General features: G+C 41.7%; 1 protein-coding gene across 1 annotated transcript in view; it reads right to left on the reverse strand.

The window, feature by feature from the left end:
• Positions 1-12,793, reverse strand: part of WDR81 (WD repeat domain 81) — a 141,337-nt gene that overhangs the window by 30,067 nt on the left and 98,477 nt on the right. Inside the window, exon 8 of the mRNA XM_086955203.1 lies at positions 1,650-2,348. Within this exon, the coding sequence (XP_086811329.1) occupies positions 1,650-2,348 (699 nt within the window). The remainder of the gene's footprint in view (positions 1-1,649; positions 2,349-12,793) is intronic.

Raw genomic sequence — 12,793 nt, forward strand, 5'->3', positions numbered from 1 at the left:
GTAGGACAAGAAACTAGTACTCCTAGAAAATATTTGTGAACTGAATTTTAGCATGAGCAAATATGTATGTGTAGATGTGCTAATGTGATAATCCGAGTGTTTGCAAGTTCACTTTTCCTCCAATCCAACTCTGGAAGAAGGTTTATGTCTGTCATTGTCAGGAGTAAATTTCCAACATTTCTCAGTATGGGAAAAGATTAGAGGAGAGTTGTTGAAGGCCCTTAAAACATGCAAGTTAGTAGGTTTGACTTAAAAGGGCATTCTAACCCTGAAACTATTGCGTACCACTACCTTCAGCCCAGTATGTAGATCTGCGGAAACGTGCCAAAATAAGGGGATTGCAAGTATTCAAACACTACTATGTTATGAGCCCTGGCATAATCTGAGAGACTATAAGAGAGACTATAAGAGCTCTTATATAATGAGATTGCTGCCATAATTTGTCGCTGCACTACATGGCACCAAAGGGGCAAGTGGATTTTGTTACAGGACAAGTAGATTTATGAAGCAACCTGCCCCCATGGACAAGTTGATATTTAATTGAATTCCACACCCCTGGGATGACTAGAGAACGAGGTCACCAACAGGGGTTCAAGTAAATGAAGAGAAAAGCTGAGGCACATAAACCAATACTGAGAGGCCATGGACAGTGCGTGGGGTCAGTGAAGAGTAAGGCCATGAGGGAGAATTAGCGGTCACTGGTTGGTTATGGAACGTTGCAGAAGAATGGGGGTATGACAGTGGCATCCGGACCAGTGTAGAAGTGGAAGTAAAGAAGTTGGAAGAGCTTATCATAGTCATCGAATTGCATGGTCAGCGGTCACAAAGGGGTTAGGGACAGCAAAAAAAGATAGCGAGATTCACACTGAAAAGAAATGGGAAGGAGGGAAAGTAATGCAGGAATCAAGAAGTCTCACATATGCCCACTAGATGGTGGCACAATTCAACTTTTCACACCAAAGTCTACAATGGAAATAACATTGATAGTGCCTAAGGAAACTAGTCAATGGAGGTTATTTTTTTTTAACATAATTGACATAATTTAACATAATTGTATTTAGTTCTTTACTTATGAGCTTTGTAAAGCGCTTTTTGGCACTTTCAATAAATTGTTAATGGCAGCTTTGGGTAGAAAGACCTCTCCCTCCTAAGGTTCTAGAGGGATCCAATATACAATTCTTTGCTTCCCCAGAACCACTGAGGATTTAAAAGAGATTCAGTGCACTGTGCCTCTGTCAAGTATTTTGTGAAAAGAATAATCATAATTGTGTGGGTTCTTCCTACTCGCCACTCCTCCCTAGGTATGCACATCAAATATATCACACTTCTTTTCCACACAGTTTTCATCTTTTGCATTGGGCAGAATTCCTTCGCTCCTACCAGTGCTTGAAATGGAAAAATAAAAGTGAGTACCTGCTTGTTTTTGAGAAGTGCCTGTACTCTCCAATTTAAAAGTATAGCATTTCTCTTCATAAGTGCCGGTACTCTCCGTCTCAAAATAAAAAAGAGCTGGTACTCCGTACAGGACAGCGCTGGCCCATTTAAAGCACTGGCCCCTACAGGACACATGCCCCAAGAGTGCAAGATCCCATCTCCCCTATCTCTTTCTGTGCATATTCCTTTAAATGATCAGAAGTTCCCTCTCTTACCTGTCGCTTGGTCCCAGGTGTGCACCACTCCATCGCAGCTAACCACCTGCTGAACGGCTTCCAGCTGGCCCACGAAGAAGACGGACTTCTTGTGCTCTGCGTAGGTGAGCCGCGGCTCCATCTCACTCGTGCCGTCTCCATAGTTGTATAGGGGCCAGAGACGGACAGTCCTGTCCTTGCTGCCACTCAGGAAGAAGTCTTCCCCGCCCAAAGGAGCCACACACTTGATGGCCCCGGAGTGGCCCAGGAAGCTCTGTAACTTGATCTGGTGGAAGCAGAAGTGGGACTCTTGCTGGCTGACTCCAATCTCGTACTGCCAGTACGCCAGCCAGTTGCCACACAGCATGTGCGCCCCGCGGGGAAGGTCCTCCTTCAGGGTGTTCTCATCACTGGCAGAGAAATGGGGGCTAAAGTCATCCGCTTCAGCCCGTCGAGACCTGGTACCCGGAGGCGGCACATCCTTGGGTACCTGGATCCTGTTGCCCACGAGGACACTACCGAATGTGCCCGACTGCCTCTCGTCTTCAAGGCCCAGTGTAGGGATGTTACTTTTCACCTCTTGGTCCAGCACACCAGACTGCAGCATCTGGTCTTGTTTAATCGAGTCCCTGCTCTGTGGACAAACAGTGCCCTCATACATGTCAGACAAACGCTTCACCAATTCATGGTTTGGAACAATTCGCCTGATGCCCAGCTCGCCTGTAAAGTGATAAAACATAGAAAACAATCTTATTTTTAACTTTAGTTTTGTAACAATTAGCTTGTACATATTACAATATTTGCGTATTCCTGCCACCTGGTGGCTGAATCCAGAACACATTTTGAAACTTAACCTGTGGGCTACAACAGAGGAAATGTGTGTGATCATAAGAGGATCCAGGAACCACACACACACGTAAAGCCACTCTTGAGTTATTTTGTAGGGCAGTCACATTTGCAGACCAATTTATTCCGAGTGCCATCTATTGGTTGAGCAAAGGCTCAATGGGACACTGATTAAGGCCTACCAGATACAAAGCTGCAAAAGAAAGTTTACAGAGAAGTAAACTCCACGCAGCATAACATACATAAGGCAGATTATAGATAAATTTGCCCACGGGAAAAGCTATACGACACACACTTAGCCATTTTGGTATCCATAGCATTTCAAGCTATGGCTTTCGGAAAAGGTGCTCGTAGAAATCAACGGTGTAGCTCTGTAGTTTTTGACTCTATGAATAGTGACAAAATGTGAAGCATTCACTGCCTTTTCATATACGGAAAATGTGCTACTGTACACCGGAAACGTTAGGCAGAAAACATGGCTGAGGCACTGCGAGTGGTTCATACACATATAATACTAGAAAATAATGTACTTTGTGAGTCACGCCAGCTGCAATCTGTGAGTCTGAACAAGCATGTAAATAAGTATCCATGTAACTCCTAATGAACAACAATGTTTGCAGCAGCTTCTTGGATGAGCGCAATAACACTTGCATCAGGTCGAGAAACCGTACTGACAGGCTAGTATATGAGCAATGAAGTCCCTGCAAATACATTCTTCCTCAGTTCCCCAAATCCATGTCATCCAGTGGCCATCCACTCTCCCACCCTTCTGAAACGTGCTGCCCTCCTACCTCGCTGCACTGTAGAGCCATCCCTTGAACATCGCTTCACTTCTAAGTAGCTGGGTTGGAGCTGTAGACATCGAATACATGCCAGATGCAAATATCCCTTATCAATCAATGAAAGGACTTGCCTTGAGGGTCATTGTATGGAAGTCTGGATATGAAGAGTCTACATGTCAGACAGGAAATCTGCCTTTCTGCGTGGTCATTCTGGATTTTTTGTCCTTAGCTGGCCACTATATTTGAACTGGCTGTAGATTTATGTGTACTTTACCTCTGCTAACCAGTGATAAAGTGCTAGTGCTCCTCTTAAATGGCAAATGTAACTTACCTATGAAGGTCCCTAGTACATTGTGCAAAGCGTACTCATGTCATTAGCAGACTGCAGCACCCGTTGTGCCATCCACTAACTACAGTGACAGTTCTAAACAGGACTGCAGACCTACCATTAGTAGCCTGTCTGTTGCACTATTAACCTGCAAATTTGACCTGTCAAAATCACCCATTTTAACTTTGTTTAAATATTTCTGTCACGCCTAAGCAGGCCTTATTGCCCATAGGGCAAGGTGCATGTTATTTAAAAGTAAGACATGTAAAAGTTTAATGTTACACATGTCCCAACAGTAAAAGGCCCAAAAGCTACTTTCACTTGAGCAAGGATGTCTATTCCATAGGAAAACATTAGGATGCAATATTAAATACTAATACTGTGTCTCAGTAATGGGACTGGATAGAAAAATATTAAAAATTGTGGTTTCATTAGTTATTAAAAAGCCAATTCAATGGTGAAGTTGAATTTTGACTAAATATCGAGGAAACATGCCTTTTTAAAAAGTTACATCTTCTCTGCCTGAAGTTTGTGGAGACTAATCTGCATTTTGATCTTCCATTTCTGCCTGCTAGTAGTTAGCATTTGAATAGTTGTTAATGGATATAAAATGCCTCCAAGGAGTGAGTATTTTCTTGAAACAATAAAACATGCAGTGGCCCGAATTGCAATGATGTCATTTGAATGCTCCCAATAAGGTCTTAAGTCTAGTAGAATGAAAATGAAATATCAAACGTACCTTCACTCCAAATTTAAAAATTGCTAAATAAATTATAAGCTGGTATGTTTGCTTTTTCACTATATTATTTTTGCATATTTGAGACAATTAGATTGTTAGGGGGTTGTTCAGTTGAGAAGGCATCGTGTTTAGGGTGAGAACTAGGAAGAATTATTTCCTTACTTAAACAATCGTTTGTTGGGTCTTCTGACCTAAAAAGAGAAACAGTCCACAGGATAATATTTTCCTTACGAAGATAAAATTATTATCTTTGTATTGAAGGGCTTGAATTTTACCTCTAACAAACATGATAGTTACCAAAGCTATGTTTTCCAAGTTAACAAATAGATGACACAAGAAGCCTTAGGCTTTCTGCATGAGAGAAGCCAGGATACAATTCAGTTACCACAAAGAAGTCAGATCCCTTGAGGGAGGATAAAGATGAAATTGTCCCAAAAAATTATGCCTCGCTCTCACGAACCAGACAAAATGTGCCATTCAGGTTATTCAAGTAAGCTGCATTTGCTGAATAATCTGAATTGCAAAAGCCTGTCACGATGTGTGTTAATAAAAGGGATCATTCATAGCAACTATGTGAAGGTTCAAATGCTACTCTTCTGCAAGTAAAGAAATAGTGCAAAACCAAAGTCCAAGCTAACCTTGCGGGCCTGAAGCGCTCCATGCCACACAAGAGAGCAGCACAGCCAGAGCCACCCATTGTAACTCCTCCACAAAGGAAGCAAATGTAGCTTCAAATTAATCCAAAATTTAGATAACCTTTTCCTATGCAGTCAAAACTTCCTTCCCAGGACATGTACGACACCATGAATCTCTTCTGGATCACGAAATAGACAAGATCTTAATATTGAAATCTCCTTCAAAATGCTGCCACATTCCTCCCTCAAAGCTAACAGATTTCACGGGGACCGCCTCTCACTCAGTATCATGAGCGGCACGTGTCACTGCTCAGCGCAACTAATACCTCCCTTACAGAAAGAATGAAATGTAAAGCACTCAAAACTAATCCTTCTACTATTGAAAATGAAATAATCTTGATTCCAGTGACCTAATAAACTATCGACCTATCATATCTTCCAGTGAAGATTATCTTGCACACTGTCATCCAATTATCCAAAATATCACAGACTGCCACTAGAAGCTAACATCATCTCCAAAATATGCTGCAACTCTCAGAAGGCAGTAAAACACAACCATAAAACTCCCCACCTTAAACATACAAACCTATTACATCGGCAGACTGGAATTAAGAAGTGAAAAAAATAAGAAACCTCCAAAACAAGCCTTTACATATTATACACAGATTTTATAAACAGAGGTATCTCACCCCTCAACTTCTTTATGTACGCAAGGAGCTGAAAACTCATCTTTTCAAGATGTGCGTCATTCAACATTGAACAAGAATCTTCATGGCACATTAGCCTAACTGTAAGAGAAATCACTCCCGAGAGCGTATGATCCTGATCTTAATGTTTTCCCTTGTCTGCACAACACACAGGGCCCAATTGCTTTCAAGATATGTGTGCACTTGTTTTCAAATTTCCTCCTAGTGGATTATTTCCTAAAAGTACAACATGCCAATAGGTTTATATTTTCCACAACCAAGATTTCAATATCAGCAAAGAGAGGTAGGAGTGAATAATCACCTTTTCCCTTGCTGGACTAATCATGAGGCAAATTTCAGGCAGGGGAAGGGCTCTGTAGAAAAACAATCTATTTGTGGAAAAACTAAGTTCTTGAAAACCGCCACAAGCGCATCGGCACTACAAGACTGAACTCATACTAGTGTGGGGCACCAGAGTCTATTTAGAGTGTCTGCTTTCATATTCGGCTTCCCCTATAAAGGGAACAAAACTATAACAAAAATAGTCTTGAGTGACCAGTCCCAGATTTATATTGGTAGGTTTATGTGACCCACTTCCACACTGGAATTTGAGGCCTAAGACGATGTAGCAAGATAGCTGAGAAGCATGTGAACACCTATCTGTCACAACATCTCGAAGCGACGGAGGGCCTCGACTACTCTCAATCTGGTTTCAGGCCGAACCACAGCACCGAATCAGCCCTTCAAACAGTGACCAATAACATCAGAATGGCACTGGATGAAGGCAGCTCTATGATTCTGGTGCTGTTGGACCTCTCCGCCGCTTTTGATACGGTGTCTCACAAAGTGCTTCTTGAGCGATTAAAGGACGTAGGACTGGAAGGTGTGGCTCTGGCATGGATGGAAAGCTTTCTGTCAGGCCGTTCTCAAGAGGTTAGGCTGGGCTCCCACAAATCCATCTATAGGGAGCTCAATAAGGGAGTGCCACAGGGTTCTTGCTTAAGCCCGACACTTTTCAACGTGTATGTGGCTCCCTTGGCCAACCTTTGGCATACGAATTTAAAGAATACAATACTTGATATTCACTTGTAGCAGAGAAGGGTTTGGCAGAAAAAGAAACACACACATATGCAAAATTTTGCATATGTGTGTGTTTCTTTTTCTGCCAAACCCTTCTCTGCTACAAGTGAATATTGCTTATTTAAGCTGTCAAGTATTGTATTCTTTAAATTCGTATGCCACAGGAACCATTGTTCTTTGGATATACAGTTTGCCCTGGTTCCGCTGTGAGTAGGGTTCCCTTGTTTCCCCTTTTTCCCTTGGCCAACCTAGCAAGATCATTTGGGTTTACTCCGGTGTCGTACGCCGACGACACCCAACTCCTCTTTCCCTTTAAAGACCTGACACCTGCAATAAAAAGATCTTTTGCAGAGGGAATGAGAGCAATATCTGCATGGATGTCATCAAACTGTCTTCAATGCAACATAGGAAAAACGGAGGTCATGTTGTTTGGACAAGCAGCAGCACACTGGACACCTGAATGGTGGCCCCTGGAATTAGGTCCTGTTCCTAGCCCTAAAAACACGGTGAAAAACCTTGGAGTGCTATTAGATCAGACACTCACTTTCAAGGACCACGTAAATCAGGTCGCTAGTACCTGTTTGAGCCATCGGAACGCTAAGAAGAGTGTTTCCCTATCTGCCAGACTGCCACAGGAAAACACTTGTGCAGGCATTAGTCATCAGCAGAGTGGATTACTGTAACGGCCTTCTATTAGGAGCAAATGAAGGGCAGTTTAAAAAGTTACAGGTGATCCAAAACACGGCAGCAAGGGTAGTCCTCAATGCTCCCCCCAGGACTCCCTCCCTCCCGCTGCTGATTAGGCTCCACTGGTTACCAGTGAGGAAGCGAGTGCAGTTTAAGACCTTGTGCACTATTCACAAAAGTGTGATAGGCAAAGGTCCAAAATATCTAGCCAAAATCTTCCAGCCATATGCCCCTGGACGAACCCTGCGCTCAGGCAACCAGCAGCTTCTGCAGGTGCCTAGAATAAAAAAGTCCAGACAAGGAGGGCGAGCTCTAGCCCATCTAGGACCAAAGCTTTGGAATTCCTTACCTCTCGAGATGAGATCACTCACCAGTCATCTGACCTTCCGAAAGGTCTTAAAAACACACCTATTCCCCAGTAACTGACCCCCCTCTGTTAATATGTACCATTTCATCTATCTATAATCATCTGAGGATATTCTTACTGGCAAAGCGCGGAGATACCCCTTCGGGGGTCTATTCAGGCGCTATAGAAGAATATAAAATAAAAAAAAATAGGTAAAGGGCTTTTCGAACAGTTGTGGGTAAGATGCTTGATAATGCACTCCATAGCTGAACTGACACTGATTCATAGTCATTGAGATTTCAGGGACTTCCAGAGGTCAATGATAAGACACAAATGTACGTTGATCACTTGGGTACAGAAGGTTCTCAGAGCAAGTTAGAGACCATCTTGCATGTCAACTTTGACTGGGAAATCAACTATCTAATAAAAAAAGAGGATCTCCTCTACAAAAGGTTTGAAACCTTTCTAAAAAGTCTTGGAAAGTTCTACAGCTCTCACAGTGCACTTGGTTGTGATTCTTAAAAGATGGAATGGTGAATATATAATATTCTGAAAACAACAATGCCAAGAAACCCTGAGAGTCTGCGTACCTTCCTGTTTTCAAGACTCGGAGGGAAGGAGAAAGATTATTTTCACCTGCAGTACCGCTCTTACAACTCATTTTTCCTTGTGGTTTTGAAGCAATGCCCTCCCTGCTCCTGTGCCCCTTCAGAATCTCCTTTTCTCCTGATCTCCTATTGCATATCCTTGCTACAGGCGCTTTTTCTCCATATTCTTGCCTCCGGTGCTCGTGTTCCCTGCCATCAGGCTTCTTGCTGCCTGTTCCTGGGCTCAGACTGTTTCTCCATGCCTGCTATGATCCAACTAATGCCAGCTTCCATTCTGGAAACTGACCAGCCAAAGCGAATTGTTGTATTTTGTGCCAAAACCAAGATTAGCCAATCTCCAAGTTAACTAATTTCAGATTCAGTGGATTAAGCGCACAAAGAACCTTTTCAGGGATGGAATTCAGATTTGGTGTTGATAGGTTAATAATATTGTGTACTTGGAGGGAGAGGAGGCAGAAGGTGAACTATTCGTACAATGGATCAACAACCGCAATCCTCATTTGAAAGGTTTGTCCACCCTGAACCGACACACCGCCTACCCAGCGGATAGACATAAGTGTTCCATAAACATACAGTTTCATATTTATTACTCTAACATCCCAAAGTACTAAGAGACAGTCTACCTTTCGGCAAGTATTTGTGCAAGAGAACAAACTACTCCATGCTGAACAATATACAATGATCAGGCAGAAGCACTAACCAAAAATGCTCAAAAAGATTTTATAGCATGCCAGGAAACGTGTTAAAATCGGTAAAATAGATGCCATTTTGGAATCACATGCTAAGCCAGAGATTTACTGAATTATTTATGTGAATACCAGCTCCCCAGTTTAAAATCATCTGGAATAGACTTTTCATAAACATTAGAAAATCCTAAACATATGCAACAGAAGCCTCTTGAGACCCCATGCTTGCTTTCAAGCGAGAAGTGTAATGGACATGTTGGAGAAAACCAGACCCATTGCAGTCTGGTGAATAAAACAAGGAAGACTTTGAGACCCATCCGGAAAAACAAGGCACTGTCTATGCGGTATCTGCAGCAGTTGTGCACTCACCAAAAGTACCAAAGAACTAGATCTGGGATTGGGAATTACAATCACACACAAACTGCAACAGTGAGCATGCCATTTACTTAAATCAAGGCCCTTGCAACTGAAATCTTATATGGGTGACTAAAAAAGTCAAAATATGGATTTTAGCACACTGAAACAATATCCAAGGCAAATGTAGCACTAGAAATATGGCAACACACAGCATTTGGAAAGGCCACTTAGAAAAAGACATACATGGACTACAACAGAAAAGGTCCACCCAACCCCAAAGCCCCAGTATAAGCAAAGGTTCTGTTTCAGAAGAAACAGCAATCGATTTAGAAATTACATAAGAACATCACTGTCTGAACGACGAGATCTCTTCGCAACAAGTCTGAAGCGGAGAAACCATAAGCCTTAAGTCTTAGAACGTCCATCCTTTCAAACATACATACCCTCTCAAACATACACATATACACATATATGCATACATACACATATACACATATGTGCATACATACATAAACATACATATACACACACACACACATATATATATATACATACATATATTATATATATATGTATGTATATACATATACACACACACATCCACCAAGAGCTCCCTCTACACCAATGTGGAATCTCTATTGTGCCAACAGGGTTTATGGGTCCACTATTTGAACAATTGCGCACTAGGCAAATACAATTCTTGGTCATGGAATATATATATATATATATCTCGGAACTGTGCAAGTTGTCCTGCTTGTATTGTGCATGGTCAACGACTCCATTATTAGATTGATTTCCATTTGGCCGGTGACCATGTAGTAAAGTATGACATGTATACATTCAAGGAGCACTAGTCACCGGGGAGGAGGCTGAGCACATATGAATCTACAGCACTAAATGGAACAAACAGATGCTAAGTGGGTAAGTAATATTCACCGCTTGAAGGCATTTGTGGCTGTAAATACATATGCTTGGCATAGACTAAAATGCAGTTCTCACTGTAAGCGGTGATTAACTTGTGCTAATTGCATTAGTTTGAAATAGTGTATGTAGTACTGCTTGACCCCAATTTGCTTGTTGTCATGCCATACCATGTACGCAGTAATGTTTTGTAAATGCATGTGGTGTAGTCCATGTAGCTTCCATACATATGTCAGCCATTGGAATATTCCCTATAAATGCCCCTTTTTTGCGTGTAGAGTGAGCTTTTGGTGGGATAGTGAGTGTTCTTTTGGCTTTAACATACCATGTTTGGGTATACTTTACTATCCAACGCCAACTTGCAATACCTGATTTAGAAACTGCTCTACCTTTATGTGGTTTTGAGAATACCACAAACCGTTGTTGAGTTTTTCTGAAAGAATGTGTTTTATCTATATAGTACATTTGTGCTCCTTTAACATCTAATGTATGTAAAGCTCTTTCTGCCACGGAGTCTGGTTGAGGGAAAAAGAGAGGGAATTCAATGGATTAATGCTAAAGTGTGATACTATTTTAGGTAGAAATGTAGGGTTCGTTCTTAAATCCACTTTGTCCTTATGTATTTGGAATAATGGTTCCTTCAAAGTTAATGCTTGAATTTCTCCTACTCTTCTGAGTAAAGTAATTGCAATGAGAAAAGCGAGTTTCCATGACAAGAATTGTAGCTACGTAGTGCCCAATTGTTCAAATGGTAGACCCATAAACCCTGTTAGCACAATATTGAGATTCCACATTGGTGTAGGGGGAGCTCTAGGTGGAATAACTCTTTTAAGTCCTTGTAAAAAAGCTTTAATTACAGGAATTCTAAATATAGAAGTTTGCTTCCTATTTTGATGATATGCAGCTAATGCTGAAAGATGTATTTTCATAAAAGTGAAAGCTAACTCCGTAGCTTGTAGATAAAGCAGGTAACATGTAAGGTTTTGTGGCGATGCGTTTAGGGGATTAATGTTGTATAAGTGACAATAATAAACAATGCGTTTCCACTTTGCGTTGTGGGTCTTCTTGCTTCTTTTAAGATATCCATACATTTTTGTGATAAATTTAGATATCCAAATTCTATGACCTCAGAGACAGCTAGAAAGATCTGGGATTTGTGTGTATTAGTGCTCCTTGGTTTTGAGTGAGGAGGTCTTGTGTGTTGGGTAATAGTTGATGTGGGACTACTGACAACTCAAGTAGTGTTGTGTACCATGGTTGTCAGGCCCATGTGGGAGCAACCAGGATGAGTTTGAGGGATGTCTGCCTCAGTTTGTGAATGTCAAATGGAAGTAGAAGGAGAGGTGGAAAAGCATATGCAAATATCCCTGACCAGTTGATCCATAGCATATTGCCCTTGGAGTGTGTGTTGTAACCTTGAGGCAAAGTTTTGTTATTTTGCATTCTGTGGTGTTGCAAATAGGTATATGTCCGGTTTTCCCCTTTGCTGGAAGAATGGGTGTAGGACCTGTATACTGAGTTCCCACTTGTTGGTGTGTCTGGCTGAGAAGATCTGCTAAGTGTTTTTCTACTCATTTTATATATGTACTGTGCCAACAACTGAATGTTGCGCTGTTAAGCAAACCTCCAGTTTTTTTGTGCTAGGAGAGACAGTTGTTGAGATTTGGTCCCCCCTGTTTTTGCAGATAATACATGGTAGTCATGTTGTCTGTTTTGATTAGTACTACTTTGCCTTTGAAGTGAGGAAGGAATTCTTTTATCGTTAGATCAAGAGCTAGCAGAGCTAGGTGACGGATATGTAGAAGGGATTGACTGTGTGTTCAGTGTCCTTGTACAGTTACTTCCTGTGAGTGTGCTCCCCAGCCAGTCATAGATGCTTCTGTTGTTTGCGGAATTGGGTCTATAAAAGGCCGCCCTTGTAACAGTTTCTTGGAGTTCCGCCATTGCAGAGATTGGCAAACTTGACAGATTATCAACACTAAATCCTCTAAGTGACCCTCCGCTTGAGACCATGGTCGCGTTAAGCATTGTTGTAGAGCACGTATATAGAGTCTGGCATGAGGTACTATGGCTATGCATGATGTCATGGTCCCTAGGAGCAGTATAACTGTTATAACGATTATTTGTTTTTGAGGTTGAAACAGCTGCACCAAGGTTTTGAAAGTTTGTATTCTGGCTGCTTTTGAGTAAGTCATTCCTATTTGACAATTTAGGATGGCCCCTAAGTAAGAGGACAGAGGTGTGATTTTAGTGCATTTATTGTAAAACCTAGTTTATGCAGTACATTTACTGTTGTGTGTATGTTTTGCAAACGTGTGAAATGTGTTGCTTTTGATAAGCCAGTCGTCTAGATATGGAAAAACGTGTATGTTTTGTCTTCGCAAGTGGGCTGCTTGTACTGCAAAACATTTTGTAAAAACCCGGGGACTGTGGTGACCACGAATGGCAGCACTTTGAACGGAAA

This window comes from Lissotriton vulgaris, chromosome 2_1, assembly GCF_964263255.1.
Source record: "Lissotriton vulgaris chromosome 2_1, aLisVul1.2, whole genome shotgun sequence".
In the NCBI taxonomy this organism is placed as follows: domain Eukaryota; kingdom Metazoa; phylum Chordata; class Amphibia; order Caudata; family Salamandridae; genus Lissotriton; species Lissotriton vulgaris.